This window comes from Podarcis bocagei (genome assembly GCF_964188305.1).
Source record: "Podarcis bocagei genome assembly, chromosome: 6".
NCBI classification, from domain to species: Eukaryota; Metazoa; Chordata; class Lepidosauria; order Squamata; family Lacertidae; genus Podarcis; species Podarcis bocagei.
This window is the reverse complement of record NC_138130.1, coordinates 78,656,802-78,681,420: the sequence shown is the minus strand read 5'-3', so window position 1 is coordinate 78,681,420 and position 24,619 is coordinate 78,656,802. Positions and strand designations below refer to the sequence as shown.

The 24,619-nt window shown below is 40.5% G+C and overlaps 1 protein-coding gene and 2 long non-coding RNA genes across 5 annotated transcripts in view; 2 read left to right on the top strand and 1 right to left on the bottom strand.

The window, feature by feature from the left end:
* Positions 1–1,929, top strand: part of LOC308589180 — a 59,685-nt gene extending 57,756 nt beyond the window's left edge. Inside the window, exon 2 of the long non-coding RNA XR_014009133.1 lies at positions 1,762–1,929. This is a non-coding gene — a long non-coding RNA (uncharacterized lncRNA). The remainder of the gene's footprint in view (positions 1–1,761) is intronic.
* LOC308589106 (galactosylgalactosylxylosylprotein 3-beta-glucuronosyltransferase 1-like) lies at positions 1,422–16,863 on the bottom strand. 2 transcript variants are annotated; one of them, XR_014009077.1, is made up of 5 exons: positions 15,839–16,863; positions 15,144–15,679; positions 14,443–14,739; positions 13,224–13,369; positions 1,422–1,477 (listed from the first exon to the last, which is right to left on the bottom strand). XR_014009077.1 is itself a non-coding variant. In XM_081198009.1 (4 exons), the coding sequence occupies exons 1-4, from the start codon at positions 15,948–15,950 to the stop codon at positions 13,283–13,285; spliced, it is 1,032 nt and encodes a 343-aa protein (XP_081054135.1). In that variant the 5' UTR covers positions 15,951–16,863; the 3' UTR covers positions 11,215–13,282. The 2 variants fall into 2 exon arrangements, 1 of the variants encoding a protein (XP_081054135.1); XM_081198009.1 differs by lacking the exon at positions 1,422–1,477 and having other exon boundaries at positions 11,215–13,369.
* LOC308589151 lies at positions 9,937–10,529 on the top strand. 2 transcript variants are annotated; one of them, XR_014009099.1, is made up of 2 exons: positions 9,937–10,317; positions 10,361–10,529. It is a non-coding gene; the product is annotated as an uncharacterized lncRNA (long non-coding RNA). The 2 variants fall into 2 exon arrangements; XR_014009100.1 differs by having other exon boundaries at positions 10,355–10,529.
* Positions 16,864–24,619: the final 7,756 nt, after the last annotated feature.

Genomic DNA, 24,619 nt, shown 5'->3' with positions numbered 1-24,619 from the left:
GTGAACACACACAAAAATGTTTTGATCCTGTTTTGGTTTTCAGAGAAATCCAGCCTTCGTTAAATGTAATTAATATCCATTAAGGCTCTCCCTAATGCTATGCCAATATAAAAACAGTGTTGTCAAATGGACAAAACGTTACACTTTAAGCTAGGAAGCCTCTGCAGTTGATGTTGCATAATTTTGGGAAATCATGTCCAAAGAATCAGATGTTGGTGTGCATATGTGTGTTTGAGCCTTCAGAGTGGTGGGTGAACAAAGGTAGGGTGTTTTTGTTTTTGTCAGGAGAAGTGGGAATGTTCGGATTCCTTTGCTTCTGTGTGACACCATTTCTTTATACCTTTTGTGGGCGTGTGAGGGCCTGGGGGTACAAAACATGGAAATTGGAAGGCGGGCAGCTGGGTGGGTGAAATGTACTCTGAGAAAACCTTCAGTTTTGTGGAGTTTATATCAGTTTGTAATAAAAACTGTCAGTCATCGGGTGTGTCTGTCAGTGCTTGCCTGGCTATATATCCTTTGTTCACACCCCAGGTCACACCTGATAGGCTGGTTCAAACTTCCCTTACGGAGCTAGATTGGACAGCTCCCACGGCCAATCAGATTACTACATTCTAAAGTTCTACCTGCCTGTTATTCTAGGATTAAAGCTCCAGATACAACAGTGGGTGACAGCAGGAGCAGCTGCAGAAGGTTGAACAGACCTGGCGAAGCCTCAAAACATGCTGACAGCATCTCTGTGGTTTGCTTCCTTTTTCCTATTGCCTGATGTTTATCAGCAGTATCACTGCAGACACTGCTTCCTGAAACCAGTTTCATTTCTTTCCTTGTTAGGGTGTATGGCAGCCCTAACAAATAGTAATAATAAATAAGTACTGTGCTGGATCTAGACACATCAAAGAAATGTTTCAGTTAAACATGTTGTAAATTTAAACAGGGAAAACAGGTACAGGAAAAAAATGGAACCCCACAGCGCCATCTGGTGGTACACTGTTATATCGCACATAAAGGTAAAGGACCCCTGACAGTTATTATTTTTTTAAAAAAATATTTTTATTAACAACTTCAACATAAAAACTATCAAAACATATCATATTCATTATTTTCCCCCCTTTCCCCACCCCCTTCTAACCCTCCCCTTCAGACACTTCCCTCAGTTCCTCTCTCTGATTTCTCAGCACATATTATTTTCTGCATGTTATAAAATTATACCTATCCTTACGTTATCCATCTATCATGTTATCAACCAATAAATTTGTGTATGTTTATTTGAACCCTTCCAAGGAGTCTAGTTAATTTTGTTGTCTTTTTAGATAATTTGTGAAAAGCTCCCATTCTTCCTTAAAGTTACAGTTGCCCTTGTCCCGCAGTTTGTATGTCAATTTAGCCAGTTCTGCATAACTCATCAATTTTTCTTGCCACTGTTCTTTCGTTGGGATTTCCTCATTCTTCCATCCTTGTGCTATCAAGACTCTGGCTGCTGTTGTAGCATACATAAATAAATTCTTTATTTTTCTTGGCAGGTTTTGTCCTAGAATCCCTAACAGAAATGCTTCTGGTTTTTAAACATTTCTTTCAGTTCATTGTATATCATTTCCCAAAAAAATTTCATTTCTCTACATTCCCACCACATATGATAGAAAGTCCCTTCTTTTCCTTTACATTTCCAACATGTGTTTGACCCGGTTTTGAACATTTTTGCTATCTGTACTGGTGTAATATACCATCTATACATCATTTTCATGTAATTTTCTTTCAAAAGAGAACAATCTGTAAATTTCAGATTTACTTTCCACAATTTTTCCCAGTCCTCAAATTGTATATTATGTCCTATATCTTGTGTTCACTTGATCATAACCGTTTTGACCTCCTCATCTTTTGTTTCCCATTCTAGCAAAATACTATATGCTTTCTTCAACAGCTTCACTTCTTCTATCACTTCCTTTTGAAATCTAGAAGTTGTATAACTAAACCCTTTCTTGTTGTCTTCCTTGTACATCTCATGTAGTTGTCTGCAATGTAACTAACTCTGAAAATGGTCTTTTATTTCCTCATAATCTTTTAATTTCCATTTTCCTTCTTGATCCTTCAGCAAATCTCTGTATGTAGGCCATTTCCCCTTTTTACCAAGCGGCTTGAGCAATGAAGCTTCAGTTGGTGATAGCCACCAGGGTGTTTTTTTTGTTCTAATAGACCTTTATATCTCTCCCACACCCTCATTAATGATCTTCTAATGATATGAGTATAAAACCCTTTGTGAACTTTCCCTTTCCCATACCATAAATATGCATGCCATCCAAATCTATTATCATGGCCTTCCAAATCTAATGCCTCTTCCTTTTCCAGTTTTATCCAGTCCCTAATCCAGACCAAACACGCAGCCTCATAGTACAATTTAAGGTCTGGGAGGGCAAACCTGCCTCTTTCTTTTATATCTGTAAGTATCTTATGTTTAATCCTTGGCCTCCCCCCCCCCCAACTTAGAAATATCCTTCTGCCATTTTTTGAGGCAGTCATCTTTCACCATTACTGGGACTGTCTGAAAGAGAAAGAGCATTTTTGGCAATACATTCATTTTTATCGTTGCTATTTTTCCTAGTAGGGAGAGGTTCATTCTACTCCATACTTCTAAATTCCTTTTTATCTCAGACCACACTTTTTCACAATCGTCTTTATACACTTTTATATTTCCTGCTGTTAACCATATCCCAAAGTATTTTGCTTTTTTATGGATTTCTATCTTAATACTTTGCTTCAGCTCTCTTTTCTTAGGACCAGAATGGAGAGCCAGTGTGGTGTAGTGGTTAAGAGCGGTAGATTCGTAATCTGGGGAACCGGGTTCGCGTCTCCACTCCTCCACATGCAGCTGCTGGGTGACCTTGGGCTAGTCACACTTCTCTGAAGTCTCTCAGCTCCACTCACCTCACAGAGTGTTTGTTGTGGGGGAGGAAGGGAAAGGAGAATGTTAGCCGCTTTGAGACTCCTTCGGGTAGTGATAAAGTGGGATATCAAATCCAAACTACTACTACTACTACTACTACTACTACTACTATTCTTCTTCTTCTTCTTCTTCTTCTTCTTCTTCTTCTTCTTCTTCTTCTTCTTCTTCTTCTTCTTCTTCTTCTTCTCTTCTTCATTTTTTTACTAATAGCTTAGTTTTATTTCTATTTAATTTAAATCCTGCCACTTCCCCAAATTCTCAAATCTTTTCTATCACTCTAGGAAGAGAATTTTTTGGCTCCTCCACCGTAATTACTAAGTCATCAGCATATGCTTTCAATTTAAATTCACTTTTTCCAGTTTTTATCCCTATAATCTCTTTATCTGCTCTTATATTTCTTGCAAGTACTTACAGGACCAGAATGAACAACAGTGGTGACAGCGGGCATCCTTGTCTAGTTCCTTTTTGCATCTTGCACTCATCCGCTATGACCTGATTTACAATTAGCTTGGCCTCCTGTTCTGAATATATTGCTTCTATTCCTTTTAAAAATTTAGATCCACAATCAATTTCTTCAAGCAATTTTTTTAATGAAATCCCAAGAAACATTATCAAAAGCTTTTTCAGCATCCATAAACATCATTGCTGCTCCCCCCCCCCATTTTTTACCTCCAGGTATTCTATTACATTCAGAATATTTCTTATATTCGCTTTCATTTGTCTTTTTTTATAATAGTTTTTTTATTTGCTTTTTTCCAGGGTAAAAATACAACATCAATAACACAACAAAAGCGGTTTTACAGAAAAGAAAAGAGGTTATAAAGAAAAAGAAGAAATTCACTTTTTCAGATCAATTTTCATAATCAACCAGACTTCCCCACGTCCTCCATCCCCTGCCTTCTTTACAATAAAAAATAAACAGCAAATTAATACCTTATTTCAGTTGTTTTTGTGTTTTCATTTAGTTATATAATCCATAATTTATACGTTTCAAAATCTTAAAACTTAGTTTCTATCATTTACCAATTTCAATACTGAGGCGTGTTTTTCCAAAGCACTTAGCAAACTCTCAACATTCATATAACTTATAATGTTTTTGTAAATAGTCCTTAAATTTTTTCCAGTCCTCTTCCACTGCATCATCTCCCAGGTCTCGGATTCTGCCTGTCATTTCGGCTAATTCCATATAGTCGATCAGCTGCGAATGCCATTCTTCCAGCGTGGGTAGTTCCTGTGCTTTCCAGTATTTAGCTATAAGAATCCTTGCTGCTGTGGTTGCATATAAGAAGAAGGTTCTATCTTTTTTTAACACTCTCTGGCCCACAATGCCCAGGAGGAAGGCCTCTGGTTTCTTGCAAAAGGTGTATTTAAACACCTTTTTCAACTCATTATAAATCATTTCCCAAAAAGCCTTCACCCTCGGGCATGTCCACCAGAGGTGAAAAAAAGTTCCTTCAGCCTCCTTGCATTTCCAACATTTATTATCAGACAAGTGATAAATCTTTGCAAGTTTAACTGGGGTCATGTACCACCTGTATACCATTTTCATAATGTTTTCCTTTAAGGCACTACATGCCGTAAATTTCATACCGGTGGTCCACAACCTTTCCCAGTCTTCAGACATAATGTTGTACCCAATGTCTTGTGCCCATTTTATCATTGCTGATTTAACTATCTCATCTTGGGTATTCCATTCAAGCAGCAAGTTATACATTCTTGAAAGCACTTTCGTCTTAGGTTCAAGTAGTTCTGTCTCTAATTTTGATTTCTCCACCTGGAAACCAATTTTTTTGTCCTTTTTAAAAATCTCTAGAATTTGGGCATAATGAAACCAGTCTCGCACCTTTCCTTTCAATTTTTCAAAACTCTGCAACCTCCAAGTATCACCATCTCTCTCAATTATATCACAATATCTCAACCAGCCACTCCCCATATTACGTAGTTTTATGGCCTTAGCCTCCGTCGGTGATAACCACCTCGGGGTCTTGCTTTCAAGTAAGTCCTTGTATTTAGTCCAGACAATAAGTAAGGCTTTCCTGACAATATGGCTTTTAAACAATTTATGAGACTTTGCCTTGTCGTACCACAGATATGCATGCCACCCATACACATTACTATGCCCTTCTAGATCTAGGACATCAGTGTTTTCCAACAGAAACCAATCTTTCATCCAGCAGAGAGATGCAGCTTCATAGTACAATCTTAAGTCCGGCAGGGCAAACCCCCCTCTTTCCTTTGCGTCTGTTAATATCTTAAATTTTATTCGGGGCTTTTTGCCCTGCCAGACAAATTTCGTAATATCTCTCTGCCACTTTCCAAAACATTCCACTCTGTCCACGATCTGAAGGGTTTGAAACAAGAACAACATTCTTGGCAATACATTCATCTTTACCGCAGCAATTCTTCCCGACAAGGTAAGTTTCAATCTTGACCAAGTTTCCAAGTCCTTTTTAATTTCTGACCAGCATTTTTCATAGTTGTCCTTAAATAAATTCAAATTTCTCCCAGTCAAATTAACCCCTAGGTATTTCACTTTTGTAGCCACATTTAATTCTGTTTCCTTCTGAAACCCATCTATTTCTGCAGATGTCAAGTTTTTTGCCAGAACCTTAGTTTTTTGTTTGTTCAACTTGAATCCCGCCACCCGACCAAACTCAGAAATTAGTTCAAGAGCTCTTTTTGTACTGATTTCTGGCTCCTGTAGTGTCAAAACCAAATCGTCTGCAAAGGCCTTAAGTTTGTATTGCTTTTCTCCGACCTGTATTCCCTCCACCAGCTGATCCCTCCTAATCCAGTTCAGTAAAACCTCCAGGACAGAAATAAATAACAAGGGTGATAGGGGGCACCCCTGTCGTGTCCCTTTTTCAATTTTAAACTCCTCCGTCACCACGCTGTTTACTATCAATTTAGCCTTTTGTTCTGAATAGATTGCTTCAATACTATTTTGAAACGCCCTTCCCACTCCCATCCCTTCCAAATTTTTCTTCATAAATTTCCAAGATATATTGTCGAAGGCCTTCTCCGCATCTATAAAAATCAGAACTGCTTTTGTATTCATATTTGTCTGAAGTAGCTCCAAAACATCAATAATATTCCTAGTATTATCAGACAAATGCCTACCAGGGAGAAAGCCTGCTTGGTCCTTATGAATTACTTCATTCAAAACTTTTTTCAGTCTGTTTGCTAAAATATCAGCAAAGATTTTGTAATCCATGTTTAGGAGTGAGATGGGACGATAATTTCTGAGTTGAGTCTTTTCAGATTCCAATTTTGGTATCAGAGTGATGAATGCTTCTTTCCACGATTCTGGTGCCCCCTTCCCTTCCATGATCTGGTTGCATACCTCCATTAATGGTTGTGTCAAATATTCCATCAAAGTCTTGTAGTATTTGGAGGTAAGCCCATCTGGGCCCGGGGATTTGCCTATTTGCAGATTCTGAATGGCTCTTTCAATTTCCTGTTGTGTTATTCTACAGTTCAGGGTTGTTTGTTTGTCTTGTGTTAGCTTTTGCAGGCCATGACTTTTTAAGAAATTATTTATTTCAATCTCTGCTTGTGGTCCTTGGGTGTACAGCATTTTAAAGTATCTCTGGAAACACTTTCTAATTTCTTCTGGTTTCTGAATACATTCTCCTTCAACCTCCAGATTGGTAACAAAGTTCAATTTTTGTCTCTTCTTCAGCTGCCATGCCAGCAGCTTCCCACATTTATTCGCCGACTCAAATGATCTTTGTTTCATCTGTTTAATTTTCCATTCGATTTCTTGGTTTATCAATTTTGTATATTGTACTTGATAAAATTTTATTTCTCTTAAGACCTCTTTTGATTTTGGATTTAATCTCAGTTTTCTTTCTCCCTCTCTTATTCTTTCCAAAGTCTTGTCCTTTTTACCATTCCAGAGCTTCTTTTTGATGGTGTTCTGTTGTATCAGGAACCCTCTCATAACGGCTTTACTCGCGTCCCAGATTGTCTTCTTTTCCACCGAAGTATTCAAGTTTATTTCAAAATAGTCTTTCAGCGTTTTTTGGGCCTTCTTCACAATCTCCTGATCTCTAAACAAGTAGTCATTCATTCTCCATCTGAAGGATCCAGCTGGTGTGAGTCTCAAGTCCATTTTCAAAGCATTGTGGTCGGAGCAGGTTTTAGGACAGGTCTCTATTTTTTTTGTCTTAGGTGCCAGTCCTCTTGATATCCAGATTTGGTCGATTCTTGTCCATGATAGATGGGCCTCAGAGAAGAAAGTTCCCTCCATGCCTAGAGGGTTCTTTGTCCTCCAAATGTCAATCAGATCCATATTGTCTGTAAGTTCAAAGAAGGTCTTTGGAAGTCTGCCATCCTTGTTCAGGTTTTGGTTTTGTGACTTATCCATGTAGGTAGAGACTACCCCATTCATATCTCCCATCAAAATGATGTTGGTATAGTCAATATGATCCAGCATTGTCTCGTGCAGTCTCTTGTAAAATTCCGATTTCCCATCATTTGGTGCATATATTCCAACTATCAGAAATTTTTCTCCTTGTGATTGTATTTCAATCGCCAAAATTCTTCCTTGTTCATCTTTAAATACCAATTTTGGTGCCAGGTTCTCCTTTGCATAAATCACTACTCCTCTTTTTTTAACCTTGTCTGATGAAATAAACTCTTGGCCTAGTTTCTTATTAATTAACACTCTCCTGTGGAGCCTGGTCACATGCGTTTCTTGAAGACAAATAACGTCCAATTGCTCTTTTCTTAAAATGTGAAAAATCTTCTTCCTTTTTTCGGGAGAATTTGCGCCATTTATGTTCCAACTAAGTAACTGCAGAGACATCCTGGATCAATTTATTTGTCAGTAGGGGTATCTCCTTTGTCTTCTTCACCTGGAGGTGGAACCGGGTTGACACCAAACGGAGGAAGTGGCCAGGCTCCTGCTACTCCTTTCCGAAGGTCCTCCCCGTGATCGTTTAGAAACTTTTCTTGCTCCTCCGCTGTTCTAATTCTTACCTTCCTCTCTTTCAAGGTAAAAGATAGTCCTTGAGGGAATTCCCACCTATAAGGGATTTTATTGTTTCTCAATAGGCTTGCTAGGTCTTTATACGTGGTTCTTAAATCCAAAAGCTGTTTTGGTATATCTCTGAAGATTTCTGCCGTCTTTCCCTGTATCACCAAAGAATTTTTAAAATGTAGGCCGAGTATGTTGTCTTTTTCTTGCTTTGATCTCAAAATGATCAAGCAATCTCTTGGTTTATCCTTCTTGACCACTCTTCCTAGTCTAAAAGCGGTGACTATTTTAAAGTCCTTCTCTTCTGTCAATCCCCAAAATTTGGAGATTTCTGTTGTCAAAAAGCCGATCAAGTCCTCTTTTTCGGATTCTGGAATATTTCTCAATCTGAGATTATTTTCCCTGTTTTTCAATTCTGCCAGGGACAGGTACGCTTGCTGTTCAGTTACCTGTCTACTCAGTGGCCTCACCTCCCCTCTTAATTCCTCTATCCTCTTTTTGTTTTCGTCTGTTTTTGTATTTACTTCTTCAACTAATTTTCGGTTTTCTGTTGTGGCCTTTTCAATATTGCTTATTGCCTGTGTATTTTTAGTGACCTGGTCTGTCAATTTATTAATGGAAGCTGTCACCTGATCAAATTTAGCAGATTGTTCATCAAATCTAGCTGCCTGTTCGTCAGCTTTCTTATTCAGTGCTGCCAGTTGTTCCAATATTTCTTTAGAAACAGGATCTATCCCTCCAGCAGCCATCTCCCCTAAGGGTGGTTGTATAATTTGTCCTTCTTGCAGACCTGTCACTATTGGAACCGACGATCTGCGTAGCTGTCCAGGCAAAGTTGTTTGCACAAGTTCAGATTGTTTTGCTTTCTTTGCAGCCCTTGTTTTTGGTGCGCCACTCATTCCACAGCTGTCCCAGGATCAAGGTCAAATTGTAAATCCCATGGGAAACAATCCAGAGAGAGTAAACATCCAGAAAAAAAAAACCGGCAGTTCTCAGAGACTATTAGTTCTATAATCCAGTAGGGGGAGCTCCCAAAAACAAATTTAGGAGAGAAGGATAAAGAGTTTCCGCCATTAAATTCCCACAAAGAAGGAGAAAGAAAAAATAAAAGTTAAATAACATCCAAAACAGGGGGATCTTCCATTCAATTTTAACTGCAGAGAATAATAGTTCTTAACGAAGGTGCATGCAACAGTTCCCTTTTCTTTTCCAGATACAAAATAGCCCGATCTAGTTTTGTGTTTTATATACAGTTACCGCAGTCCGATACAACTTATATCCAAGCAGATCGGGAGCCGGGTTTCGAAACTTTGTAATCCACAGATAGGGAAGAAGAGAGACCACAGTTTTAATCCACTTACGAAGCTGTTATAACTTTTTTTTTAAGATTTGAACAGTCTAGATCAAGTTTGCAAAGTAAATTCCAACTTCTTTTAAGCTCCTTTCAATGCTTCCGCTTTAGAAAAGTCTTTGCTTGACACTTTAAGCAGAGCCGGAAGACTGACTTCCTTTTTAGCGTCTCCCGCTTTCAGCCGAATTTCACCAAATTAATTCCCAATAAAACTTTAGATTTCTTACTCACGAGTAAGTTGTTTCAATTCAGTTGTTGAAGGAAGAAAGGTCAGCGCTAATCAGCAGCAGCCGCGCGGCTTCGCTTCCGCGGAAAGAGCGATGGATTCACAGCACCGCTACCCCCTCCACGTTCCGATACCCCTTACGGGGTCTCTTACGGGGTCTCTTCCGCTTTCATTTGTCTACCTGGAAGAAATCCTACCTGATCTTGATGTATACACTCTCTTAATATTTTTTTCATTCTAGTGGCTAAGATATTTGCAAATAGTTTATAATTATTATTTAATAAAGAAATAGGTCTATAATTTTTTATTTGCAGCAAATCAGAATCTTGTTTTGGAATTACTGTGATATAAGCTTATTTCCATGTTCCTGGGATTTCACCTGTTTTTAAAATCTCATTCATCAGATCTTTGAATGGATTTACCAGCTGTTACTTAATTTTTTATAATACCGTATTTTCCCCTCTATAACACGCAGATTTTTTTCTCCTAAAAAGGAAGGGGAAATGTCTGTGCGTGTTATTGAGCGAATGTGTGGCCCCTGGAGCCGAAAAATCAGGCAAAAATCAAATCGCGCTTCACGGAGAAGGGAAACCTGAAAAGAGGAAGCGGCTGCTTTCCTGCATTCTGCCTCAGGGTCTTACTGCCCACCCTGTTCTGTTTCGGTTGCTGTTTGCTCAAATGGAACAAAGAGCAGGGAAAGCCCCTCCCCTCCAGGCAAGCAGAGGGGAAAGCAGAGTGTCGTTCCTTCTAGTTCCTCTCTGTGCTCCGGTGCTGCTGGGGGAGAGGGAGAGAGAGGGGGGGAGGGAGAGAGAGAGAGAGGGGTGGGAGGGAGAGAGAGGGGGAGGGAGGGAGGGGGAGAGAGAGAGAGAGAGAGAGAGAGAGAGAGAGAGAGAGAGATGGCTGGCTTGGGTGGGGAGAAACTTTTGCCTTTCTTTCCTCCCTCCCATTAAATCCCTCTCCTGCATTCTTAGCCAGCTGCTTCTCTGCACACCCCTCTCATGTCCCTTCTTTGTTTTTCCTTCGCTCCCCACTTAAAACATGATTACAAAGCATAGATCCATATGGATCCTCAGGATCTTTGCATTGGGTCACCCCAAATTCACCATCAGATCACATAGCATGTCCATGGCTACAGCCTGCACCAAAAAAATCACGCACCCACTGTTGCCTGGGGCTGCAATGGTGCAAAAATGTGGTTACAAAGCATGGATCCACAGGGATTCTCAGGATCTTTGCATTGGGTCACCCCAAATTCACCATCAGATCACATAGCATGTCCATGGCTACAGCCTGCACCAAAAAAATCACGCACCCACTGTTGCCTGGGGCTGCAATGGTGCAAAAATGTGGTTACAAAGCATGGATCCACATGGATCCTCAGGATTTTTGCACTGGGTCACCCCAAATTCACCATCAGATCACATAGCATGTCCATGGCTACAGCCTGCACCAAAAAAATCACGCACCCACTGTTGCCTGGGGCTGCAATGGTGCAAAAACGTGGTTACAAAGCATGGATCCACAGGAATTCTCAGGATTTTTGCATTGGGTCACCCCAAATTCACCATCAGATCACATGTCTGTGGCCACAGCATGAAGCACAAAAATGATACATCCACTGTTTCATTCAGAATGTTTTTTCCCTTGTTTTCCTCCTCTAAAAACGATGTGCGTGTTATGGTCAGGTGCGTGTTATAGAGCAAAAAATACGGTATTTTGCCATTAATCCATCTGAGGACACCTGACAGTTAAGTCCTGTCACGAACGACTCTGGGGTTGCGGTGCTCATCTCGCTTTACTGAACGAGGGAGCTGACGTTTGTCCGCAGACAGATTTTCCAGGTCATGTGACCAGCATGACTAAGCCACTTCTGGTGAAACCAGAGCAGCATACAGAAATGCTGTTTACCTTCCTTCCAGAACGGTACCTATTTATCTACTTGCACTTTGACGTGCTTTTGAACTGCTTGGTTGGCAGGAGCTGGGACTGAGCAATGGGAGTTCACCCTGTTGCAGGGATTCGAACTGCCAACCTTCTGATTGGCAAGCCCTAGGCTCAGTGGTTTAGCCAACAGCGCCACTCGTTTTGCACATACAACACATATAAATCACTTGTTTTTCACCAGTCTAGCTGAGTCCCCTGATTAGGATCATAAGATCTAAGTTGTTCATGTCTGTGAAATTCTCTCCACCGGTTGAAGTGAATCTTCAGCCTGCTCACCCTTTGCTAATTAATTGTGGATATTCTGGAAGTAAACATGCTGAACTACCACTATCAGATCTAGTCTGGACCTCTTCTACCATCACCTTGTAAGCGTCTAGTCACAGTCATTATAGTCAGTTCCCAGTCAACCTTCATAATAGCTCTATACTGGTTTCGTATGAGCATTTGAGTCTCAGATCATTCCATATACTCAAGACTTTTTCTTTTATTTTCCAGGTCTTAAATTGTAAGTGTGTGGAGAGGTACTGTGTTATAAATTTGTAAACTGCACTGGTAGTGGGTTCCAAATACTTTAATAAAGAAACAAACATTTTGCCTAGAATCCCACTGACTTCAGCTCTGTAAACCTAGTGGGGGATGGGAGAAATCACAAAACTGCACAAAAATGGGGTGGTATTCTAAAGCTGAGGCTCCAATACTTTGGCCGCCTCATGAGAAGAGAAGACTCCCTGGAAAAGACCCTGATGTTGGGAAAGATGGAGGGCACAAGGAGAAGGGGACGACAGAGGATGAGATGGTTGGACAGTGTTCTTGAAGCATGAGTTTGACCAAACTGCGGGAGGCAGTGGAAGACAGGAGTGCCTGGCGTGCTCTGGTCCATGGGGTCACGAAGAGTCGGACATGACTAAACGACTAAACAACAAACATTCTTTTGAATGTCCGAATAGGGCTTTGAAAGGCTAGACAGTAGTGCTGGAATAAAAGCTGACTTTGATTAAAAGGGTGTGGCTCCAGAGTCCCTAAAAGTGATGATGCTAATAAAATGAAGCAGATATACTATTGTTTGTATTAAGTTGTTGTGGAGTTAAGACAATAGTCCATCCTCTATTTAAAGCACATCCCTCCAGATCTAAAATGGTACTATATATTAAATAGGCTGCAACCATATGCATGCTTATTAAATTTCTGGGAAAAGGTGCATAGGTTTCACTGTTAAGTTCCCTTTTAGACTGCATTGTTTTCATTCTTCCCATCCTTTCAAATCCCAATTAAACAGGGATAGTTTTCTGAATCCAAACTGAAGTTCTTATCAAGGTCACAGGTTTCCTTTTTAAATGCAGATTTATTTATTTATGGGTCTTCTTGAACTAAAAGTTGACTTGATAGCTTTTTAAAAGCTACAACAGTCTCCATTGAAGCATGCCAAGGGTACGGTAGCTATTCTGAGTATCATCTGAGCTTAGCTGCGGAGCAGGGTGGGTGAGGGAAATGACAATGTTAGACTGACTATCTAAGCACCATGCATGAAGCTATCTTCACAGCCAAAGGTCCGTCTTTCTCATCTTCACGCATCTGCCTCAGAAATTAAACCAGTGCATTTTTTTCCTAAACGCAGCTAAATACAATCTTCAACAGAGCTTGAAATTAAGTTTGTGCAAAGGATTGTGGATATCTGAAGAAGGTATCAGCATTCCTCCCCCACATATATTCTTGAAATATAATTTCTCTTTGAATCAGTCTTGAACTAGATGAGAGAATCAGCAACAACAAAAATACATCATACCATTTAATAACTTAAGATGCATTGCATTGTCTCTTTTTGTCTTCTTATTGATTTCCCGATTACACCTCCATCCTTGGATCTGTGAATCCGTATTTGCCTTCATTACCCAGTCCTGGCTTTTCCGTCCTCGTGTGCCAAACCAAGACCTACAGAGATAATGTGCACCTTATTAGGATGTCATGGCTGAGCCTGAAGGCAAATATTGGCAAATATGCATGGCAGCCATTCATGAAACCTCTGGAACATATACATCTGAACAGAACTTTACTGTCTGAACAGAAGAATCTCTGGAACATGTATACATCGATAGGAGCTGCAAGCCTTGTTGGAAGGGCATGTTGATACTGCTCTATCTATTAATGAATTAACGAATTAAATGTATATTCTGTCCTTTGTCACAAGATCTCTGGGCGGTTCACAGAATAAAATATAAGATAAAAACACCAAGTAAATAATTAAAACAAAAAAGAAAACAAAGCAATAACCTTCCCTTTTAAAAATGAAAAAACCCCAATTAAATAACAATCACTCCTACTAATGTGGGATTCATCTGAGTTGAGGTAATTTTAATCTGTTTTAGTTTTATAACTGTGTACTTAAATTACGCTTGAAATTTAATTTTATTGCTTATCTTTCTGTAAACTGCTTTGAGGTGGGTTTTTATTTTATTTTTTACAATCAAGCAGAATATGAAACAAACCAACGAACAATTCCATGAGCACTGATCCCTTTGTAACCAAACAACCCCCATATTTGCACAAGAGGGAGGGGGATCGGAGGGCTTGGCGGAACCCCAGTGTTTGGGAATACCCCAAATGAAGACGAAGCATACTCTGTAGCCACAGAATGTTGAGCCATAAGACATTTCATAAAATATCAGTAAAACGTTAACGTTCATTGCAGTAAGATGCTAAAACATGCTGGAAACACTCAGCAGTGGGTGCCCACCCCATGGCAGACCTGGGTGTCTCAAATTTCAGGGGACCCCTGTGTGACACTAAAATCCGGTCCTCCCCCCCCCCCCCCGCCTTCCGTTGGATGTCATAGTTACGGCTCTGTGCCCAATGCAACAGAAGCTCTGTGCCTAACGCAACAGAACTGGACGCTCTCGCCCAAATCCACCTTTGGCCTGCATAATCTCCAATGAGAGGCACCTTCCAGAGTGGAAGTGGATGGCAGGGGGGCAAGGCTGTTGCGCAAACATTCAGGCCATGCTAACCTTTGTGCAGTTGGCGGCTCTGGGCTCCAGTTCATCCATCGTAACCAGATCCTGCAGAATACTAGTTTCTTGGTAACCTGGTTTCACTCCGTCCAGCTTGAAAGTGGCCTGAGGCTTCTCCAGGATCAGCCTGAGGCTGATGGCAAAGCCAGCCATGTCAATGGCAAAGGGCCGCGTAGGGTCATACGCCACCTTCCAGCCCACCACTTTGCCTGCTGGGCTCAGCTTTAGGGACTCGTACCTCAGGCCCCCGGCAAAGGCAACTGGCCAGACAGACACCTTCTTTGTGTAGCGCATCTGCTTGTCAGAAAGAAAACAAAATTGTGATGGCCGTTCCTCTGAGAATTCCTCAAGCGTTCCACTTTGATTCCTCCGACTTCCCTTCTATGCACCCACCTTCTGAAAAGCCCGACAGGTTAATGAGCACAGCAATAGCGTTGTTAAAAATGGTAGCACAAACAGCACAATCCTAACCATGTCTACTCCGAAATAAATCCCATTGAATCCAATGGGGGTATGCTCCGAAGGCCAGAACATGTGCTCTTCCACTGAGCTCCAGCACCTCTCAATTGTCATCAGCTTGGCATCTCTTCCTATCCACCCAAATAATGCTGTCCGCTATGGACAGGGCAATGCACTCAACCAATGTGCCTGAATCATGGACCCCAAAGATGAAACCACCCTAAACTCGAGTCTCATACCTCTTCAAAGATCTCTAGGCTATAGGTGTTGTCATCATCAGCAAAGTAGACCACACCCTCTGGTGGTGGTGTGGTGTTGAAATTCTCCCTCAGCCAATGCAGTCCAAGATTCCTCTGCAACGTGCCCCTTGCTTTTTGAGATGGGAACCAGAAAGGGCTCTTCAGACTCTTAGGCGTCTCAACGTTCAGGTGCGTAAAATTGATCCCTGTCTTCTCCAGCAGATTGGATACTAGGTTGGTCCTTCTGGGAGTGTCTTCCACCACCACCCAGTGGAGGTTCTGCACGTGGAGGAACGTATTGGCCAGACGGGTCAGCTCAGCCTTCTGCACTGGCCGGCTGTAGGTAGGGGTGATCACAAAGATGGCAGGCAGAGCCTCTGACCACGGGGGAGGCCTGGAGTACACATAGCTCCGGATTGCTTTTGGAGCTGCTCCAGCAGCCGGCTGCCGAGCACATGATGAGAGTCCATCCTCCCTTGCGAGTGGTGTGCTATTATTGAAGAGAAATTTGACCTTCACGTTTTCATCTGTTTCCTCTAAGGCAAGTCGAATAGAGAGAATAAATCATAAAACACCCACTGCAGTGCCACCAAGACCTTCATCACATTCACATTTGTATTTTAATTATCCCTGAGCACTGTAATTGCAATGGGGTAAAAAGAAGCTCTTTGTAAGGCTGGGCTTGGTGCACTTACTTCTCAGAAGGTTGAGGTAGCGGGTAGATGGGTACTGATGCAACAGTGTAAGAAGAAGCCCCCATGGCAACACAATCAGAAGTGTAGTGAGAAGGTTACGTCTCCTCAGCATGCTGCAGAGATGTCCCACTGCCTGGGCATCTCCCTACATTTCAGAACAAAGTAGCGGGGGGAGTTATGAAAGTGTATGGATAAATATAATGACACTTGGAACGCACTTGTAAAATTATAATGACTTGTTAATAATTATATACTGGTCGGAATAACAGCATTACTTATATACCTAAATACCGTATTGTATTACAGTCCCCCCCCATTTATTATTTCATTTGCATTTTCAAAAACAGGAACAGGGAGCATACTTAGCCCCTTCCCTCTCCCTGTTCCACTTACAACTTCGTACCAAATACAACATGTATACATATACCATATGACTTCCCTTCCACCCTTATCCTGGTTCCTTTGCTTTTCTACTACTCTGCGTAATCCACATCTTTTTAATCATCCAGTTTGTTATCTATTAAAAACTCTATTTCATCTCTGCTAGATTTACTAAAGTCCTGCTAAGCTATGTATTGTTTATACTGGTTCTTAAAATTTTCAAGAAACATTATCCATTCCTCTTTTTTTACTTATCTTCATTTTCTCTTATCCTGTACACCAGACCAGCCAGTTTGGCATACTGAAACATTTTACACATTTGGAAATTCATGACAAAACTGCTAGAACAAATTAGAAGTGGTTCTAAATTTCTAAAAGGAATAGCAGCGATTTACTCAGAACAAAAAGCAAAATTAATTATAAATCAGGTGAAAACGGATGACTGTAAGATCCAAAAAGGAACGAGACAAGGATGCCCATTATCACCATTATTGTTCATCCTGGTACTGGAAGTACTTGCCAGAAACATAAGAGCAGACAAAGAGATTATAGGTGTAAAAACTGGGAAAAGCGAATTTAAGTTAAAAGCATATGCAGATGATTTAGTGATAGCAGTGGAAGAATCTAAAACTTCACTCCCCAAAGTAATAGAAAAAAATTGGGGAAGTGGCAGGATTCAAGTTAAATAGGAATAAAACAAAATTATTAGTTAAAAATATGAAGGAAGAGGAAAAAACAGAGTTAGAACAAGATATTGAGATTGAAGTCCACAAAAAGGTCAAGTATTTAGGGATTTGGTTAAGATCAAGAAATATAAACCTATTTAAAAATAATTATGAAAAAATCTGGCTTGAGGTAAAAAGAAATTTAGAAATATGGAGCAGAATGAATCTCTCATTGTTAGGCAAGATATAGGAGATTAAAATGAATGTGTTGCCAAAAATGCTATTTCTTTTCCAATCAATACCACTCATCCTGAAAGATGAATGCTTTAAAAAATGGCAGAAAGAGATTTCAAAATTTATCGGGGGGGGGGGGGGCAAAAGGCCAAGGATAAAACATAAAATATTTACAGACACAAAATATAGAGGTGGGTTTGCCCACCCAGACCTCAAATTGTACTATGAATCTGCTTGTCTGGTATGGATCAGGGACTGGATGAGGTTGGATAAGCAAGAGGCATTAGAATTAGAAGGACACGATAACAGATTTGGCTGGCACCCATATTTATGGTATGGGAAAGGGAAGGTTCACAGAAGTTTTTATAACCATATAATTAGGAAATCACTAATGAGAGTATGGAAGAGATATAAAGACTTACTGGAACAAAAGACCCCTTGGTGGCTTTCACCACATGAAGCATTACTGCTCAGACTTGGAAAGAAAGGAAAATGGTTCACATATGTTGATTTATTAAAGGACCATGATGGAAAATGGAAGTTAAGAGATTATGACGAGATCAAAGATCATTTTCAGAGTTGGTTGCACTATCAACAATTATACGAAACATATAAAGAAGACAGTAAGAAAGGATTTAGCTATACCAGATCTAGGTTTCAGATCGAAGTGATTGAAGGGAAAGTGAAATTACTGAAGGCTGCATACAGCATACTGCTAGAATGGGAGGCGAAAGATGAAGAGGTAAAATCAGTCATGATCAAATGGGCACAAGATGTAGGTCACAACATTATGATGGAAGATTGGGAAAGGTTATGGAAAATTGATCTAAAAATTACACATTGTTCTTTGCTGAGGGAGAATTATATGAAGATGATGTATAGATGGTATATGACACCAGTGCAGTTAGGGAAAACTAGCTCAAATATATCTTGGAAGTGTAAGGAGAAGGAGGGGACTTTTTATCATATTTGGTGGGATTGTAATGTAATTAAATTTTTTTGGGAAATGATATGCAACAAATTGAAGAAAATGTTCCACCTAACATTTGTCAAAAAACCTTTAGCATTTTTGTTAGGGATTGTAGATTGTAGGGAAAGACCTGTCAAAGAAGTTGAAAAATATGTTTATGTATGCGACAACGGCAGCAAGAGTCTTAATAGCACAAGGATGGAAGACTGAGGAAACTCCGACTAAAGAAGTATGGCAAGAGAAATTGATGGACTATGCAGAATTGGCAAAATTGACATGTAAACTACGGGACAAGGATAACTGTGCCTTTAAAGATGAATGGGAACCTTTTACAAAGTACTTAAAGACACAACAAAGTGAATTGGACTGCTTGTCAGGTTTTGAATAAATACTCACAAACTTTTTATTGATAACAAACAGTTAGACAAATTAAGGATCTATACAAATTTGTAACATGCAGAGAATAGCATTTATAGAGAAACCAGAGACTGGAACTGGGAAGTCAGGGGGTATTTGTTTTATGGGAGGGAGGGGGAGGGGGGAAATGGGGGGGATTAAGGATGATATGTTTTAAGATAATATGTTTTGTTTAAATTCTTAATAAAAAATCTATTAAAAAAAAGAAACATTTTACACAGCCGTTCTTCCTTAGTGGGTACTATACTTGTTCTCAACCTTTGTGCCAATAAGGTTCTAGCTGCGGCAGTGGTGTATAGTAATAAACTCTTTTGTTTTTTGTGGACCTCCGTTGTTTCCATCCCCAAGAGGAAAATCACAGGTGGGGAAAGTTTTTAAAATTATCTTTAAAAAAATTCATTATATATAGTTTCTCAATATTCCTTAATTTACAGGACCACCACATGTGGAAAAAATCTCTCATTTTCATTACACTTCCAACATTTACCTTTTTTAACAAAAAAGACATTTTCACCAATCTTGTGGGTGTTAAATACCATCTGTGGGTCATTTTCATCATATTTTCTTTTATTGCAAAACATGTTGTGAATTTCATATTTATTTTCCACAACTTTCTCCATAATTCATAATCAGTATTGTGACCCACACCTTGTGCCCACTTAATCATGCTCGATTTCACAAATTCATATTTAGTTGTATTGTACAATTGTATTGCATTATAGTTTAAAGCACATTTTGTTTTCATTTTTTTCATTTCTTTCACTTTATTTGTCCACTGAAAATTTTATCTCATATCCCTGACAACGTGCTCTGCTTGCTGCAAGTAGATATATCCCCACATACCTGGTTTTCTCTTCTCCTTAGTGAAGACATATTCCTGAGATCATTCTTTCTATGTTTTTCAGTAGCGAATGATTCTTTACTCTTTACAGCTAAGGTGTATACATTTAATGATTGTATTGCTGTCTGCATATGTGAAACCTTGATGACTGAAGGCTCTATACTTTATATGTCTCATTTCCATGTAATAAACCAATCTTTATTTACATTATGGTGTACAAAGCTCTTTATGGGCATCAGGGTGAAAGGTGTACACCATTTTAAATGGAGGCACGTACTGACTCCATGCAAAATATTCCAGTCCTCTCAGAGCTGTACGCTGAAGACGCATGTGTGGTAGGCGTGTATGTGGGTTCAGACATACACCTTGTAACAGTGTAAAATGAGACTACAGTTTCAGTCCAATTCTCCATAGAGTTTGCTTCTGCAAAGTGACTCTTATCCTCATCCTGCACATGATAATTTCTTCATTTGCCCCTTGAAGTAGTAAGCTTTTACATATGTAGTCAGACAAAGGTAAAAAGAAAAACCTTGAATATTGTATATGATTTTTACTTGCAAGAGAATTCACATTATGGTAAGGGTTGTGTAGACTTGGCTGGATTCCATCTGTTGGCCAAAGAAGAAGTAGTTGCAATGAATTTGTTTTCTTGCCAGAAAGAACAATCTGCTCCAATTGTCAGTTACCCTAGGATTACAGAACTGAAGGGGAACTTCACTGGATTTTCCTAGAAGGATACACTCTTTTGTGCTTGTAACTCTCTCTATAAAAAAGAAATTATGCAGTGTCCTTGCATACTGAAGACACACCTCTTTACCCTTACCTTTGACACATGAGATATACTGATTGTATTTGTTTTAAACTGATTTTTAATATCAAAATTTTAAATTGCAACTGTAACCTGCCCTGGAACGTTTTGGTAAAGGGCAGGTAAGAAATCAAATCATCACCATCACTCATTCTCAGTAGCATTCTTTTTGGGGGATGCTACAGTGGGTAGATATTTCCTATCAATTGGATCTTATTTCTGCATGTAGTCTTAGAAAATTTCAGAATGAAATGTCTATGTGAAATTTCCTTCATCCAGATCTATTCCCAGCCAACCTGTCATCAGTACAGAGTTATGTATCCACAGGGAATTCTTGTTCCTCCTGCTAAAGCATAGGAAGCAGATTCAATGGAGCAAAGAGCAATGCAACAGAGACCTACTTAATTCTACTTGAGTAGAAACTAGTCTTTCTGCCATAGAAAGATCCTTGACAACTTATCCTGCATCCTGGAGTAATAAATGTTAACCGTGATAATGAGCCTAAAAAGACGAGCGGGAGCTTGTAACACAACAAGCAAGCTAGTTTCCCCCCCTCGCCAACATTTCCAGTAGCTCACAATAGCAATGTCAAGGTATTGTCAGTTATCTCTTGTGCAGATGCGTAAACAAGCCCAGAGAAATGATTTGTTCAGAACCATATGGCTACGCAATGCATAGCTTGGAACAAAAAAGCATATGGTGCATGGACCTTTCCAGACAAAGATTAAAATGAGTTTTATTTTTAGCGCTTTATTAGCACGAGCCGTGATCCAGCACCAGTGATATAACTCATATCCTGCCCTTATGTAATGTTTCAGCTTGGGGGCATAACAACATCTCTGCAACGGAATGAGCTCCATATGGAACAATGTTTTGAGATCTGAGCAACATCTGTGCACGCTAAAAGAAACATCTGGAAAGTCCCTCTGCTTCTCCCCACACAACAAGGCCTTCTGGTGAAATGAACTCTTTGTAAGCAGGAGTCTCGACTGTCTTCTCTGCTCCCCGCAATTGACTCATGGTTAAAAGCAGAGATACGGTAAGAAAACCATATAGTAAGCACAGAAAGCAGATAGGGAGAAGGAGGAAGCCTTGTCAACCATGCAGGGCCCAAGATATTTAATGAAATAAACCCTGCTTTACACAGATAAGCTGGTGAATGTGTTCCCCAACTGTGACGCTTCAAACAGGAGGTGGAAGATCACTTGGATGAATGCTTCTGAAATGAAAAAAAGATTCCCAGGACGTTGAAAACTCTTGTATTGTCGGAGTAGAAGGGAAGCTGGGTTGGACTCTCACATTTAGTTTTCTACGTGTGGGGATTTTCCATGTGGAAAAACATCAGATCATGCAAATGCTCCTCATCTCCTGCACACACCCTGAAGCAGAGAAGTCCAAGAACACTTTTTATGTCTTATTTTGCTGTTTGTGTGGACTAAGCAAATATCAAGGTAATCGAAGAGTGCTATAGTTCGGGAAGGAGGGTTGCTGTGCAACCACAAACTCACTTTTAGCTCCCAACCCCTGCAAAAAATAAAATAAAATATTTTGACAAGGTCTGTGAGCTTTCAGGTCTTATGGACTTTTATTGAGCTTCCAGAGATAACCACTTTGTGGTTCCTTTGAGCCCTATTTTTTTCTCATTCCCCATGAGCCTGTTAGCAGCTAGGCATGCACTGCAACACTTTGTTGCAAGTTCCCATTTGCTGCTGCTGCTTGTGAGACACAATTCATTACACTAGTGGGGAAGAATGGAGGAAAACGCTTTCTTGCTTTCAGATGACTGACTTTTGGGGGACCACAACATTGCCTTGATATAAAATGTACAGGGTTGCAGTTGGATGCTAAGTTCTTGTGCACTTCTATATCACTGTGATATATGACCCCTCAAATTGAGCTATTATTGAATCTACAATCAGTTAAAAACAAAACACAAATTCCTCTCACCATTGACATATATCTAAGTAATCAATTCTCCTCCTGTAGAAAAGGTATCCAAAATATTTGTGGCATTTTTACCTATATCAAATATGTTATGCCAGGCATAGGCAAACTCAGCCCTCCAGATGTTTTGGGACTACAACTCCCATCATCCCTGACCACTGGTCCTGTTAGCTAGGGATGATGGGAGTTGTAGTCCCAAAACATCTGGAGGGCTGAGTTTGCCCATGCCTGTGTTATGCCCATATGAATGTGCTCCTTGAAATTGTTTTCCTAAAACATCATTTGCACCTGTGATTGTATGACAATGGGTTGCTGGAATGGCTTTCATATAATGTCTTCTGGCTTCAGAGGTACCCATGAACATCCGGTATATAAAGCCATTGTCTCTGTAGCACCATCTGTTTCGGTTTTGATATTTAGGAGTAAGATTGACAGAGCAAGAACTGAATTTGTTATTCATGAAGAGTCTTTGAATTTACAAATGTATGCATGATTGGAAGTGGATTCCTTTTTTTCTACTTTCTCCCCATGAATACACATATTTTCACAAGCAGCTCCGCGAGATTGGATATCCATTTTGCAATATGGGATTTATTTTTTGATATTTGTGTACATTGTGTCTTAACATTTTCAAGCTGGCCTCATCACTTTTCAGTATTTTACAATGCTCAGAATCTATTTTAGTTTCTTTTCCATAGTTTGTTATAAACCTTTTTAAGCATAGCCACCTTGAGGCCTTGTGGTTGTGTATATTGACAGAATATTTTATTGGGCAGGGTGGGGGAAGACTGCAAAAACCCTTTTCTGCCTGTGCCATTTACTACATCAGTGCTACAGGTTGACCACATAAAGAGCCCAACTTCCAATGGCTTTCAACTTTCCCCTTTTTAAAAAGGACACTCCCTTATTCCGAATAGGATTCCTCGCAAGAAAAGGGGAAAGTTGACAGCTATGGCTATAATTCTGTAAATATGAAACCAGTGCCACTGGTTTGTGAAAGGAATGCATGGAAACTGTGCAACTTCCACACTGGAGTTGTTTCCTGATGGGATTCAGTCAAGTACTGGCAAATTTAGGTTGTGCAATTAAATATTTGGGGCTCTTCTGTGACAAACCTTTTAAAAAGAGAGAGAGAAATACATTTGTGGTATCAAAAGCAACTGGAAAGTGTGAGATAACGAAGCAACATCATATACTCTTCCTGAAAACAAATCAGAATGGATCCTCAATAAACAGCCAGCAGCTGGGTCCAATCCCTCCTGGCTTCTCCTCAGACCACACTCTCCAGCCCCATCCCACTTGGCTGTCCATCAATCCCACCCAGGAGCACTAGGGAGGGGGGTGTGTGTGTGTGAGAGAGTGAGTGAGTGAGAGAGTGAGACACTGCCAGTTAGTGGCAGCTCCCTCAAACCACTGGGAAGGGACCACTGGTTCGCTGCCGCAATCCCCCCTTCCCTCCCCACCTGGCTTCTCCTTCTTCACATTCGCTCCTCCTCCTCCTTGGTTGCCAGGTGAAGCAGGTCTGAAAGGGGAGGGACCGGCCCATGGACCAGCCGGGCCTAGAGCCAAACCCGGAGGAGCCGCTGATGCCAAGGAAGGCCTGTGGAAATACAAACGTAGTGCAAAGGTGCAGTGGCCATCGCCAGAGCCACAGCTGGGCTGAGGGTCTCTTGCTGGAGGGCACTGAGGGAGGAGCAGCCGGATGCTGCCGCCGCTGCTGCCCAGAACCTGAGGTGACGCCTCTTTCCTTTCCTCCCTCTCCTCTCTCTCTCTCTCGTATTCCCCCTCCCCATTGAAAAACTTGTAAGTTTATGTTGATTAAAATCATTCTTCATTTTAAATATTGTATTGTTTTCCCTGTTTTGTGTGTGTACTACAAATAAAATATGTGCAATGTGGAATTTGTTCATATTTTTTTCAAACTATAGTCCGGCCCCCGACATTGTCTGAGGGACAGTGAACTGGCCCCGTTTCAAAAGTCTGAGGACCCCTGGTATATAACCTTTTCTTCTGCTCTGGAGGGTAGGACTCAAACCAATGGCTTCAAGTTTCAAGAAAGGACATTCTGGCTAAACATACAGAAAAAGCTTTGACAGTAAGAGCTGTACAGCAGTGGAACAGACTCCCATGAGAAGCGGTGGACTCTCCTTCCTTCGAGGTTTTCAAACAGAGGTCGGATGGCCACCTGTCATGGATGCTTTAGCTGAGATTCCTGCCTTGCAGGGGGTTGGACTAGATGACCAATGGCGTTCCTTCCAAGTTCTATGAACTCCAGTGCGCAGTTGGAATTGACGGAGAACTAGAGAGGCCTAGACAGAGAGTGTGTATCTCTGGAGTGTTAGTTGAAACTGGGTAAGTGACCTTGTGGGTCACTTCACAGGTTCCTCTTTCGGGACTTTCCTGGAAGGCGTGCCTGCTTGCTACAAATGTGTTTTCCTAACATTGTAAAACAAAGCAAATACTATAAACACTCTGTACAGTGTAATCTCTTACAAATAAAGCTTTTATTGGAAACGGCCAG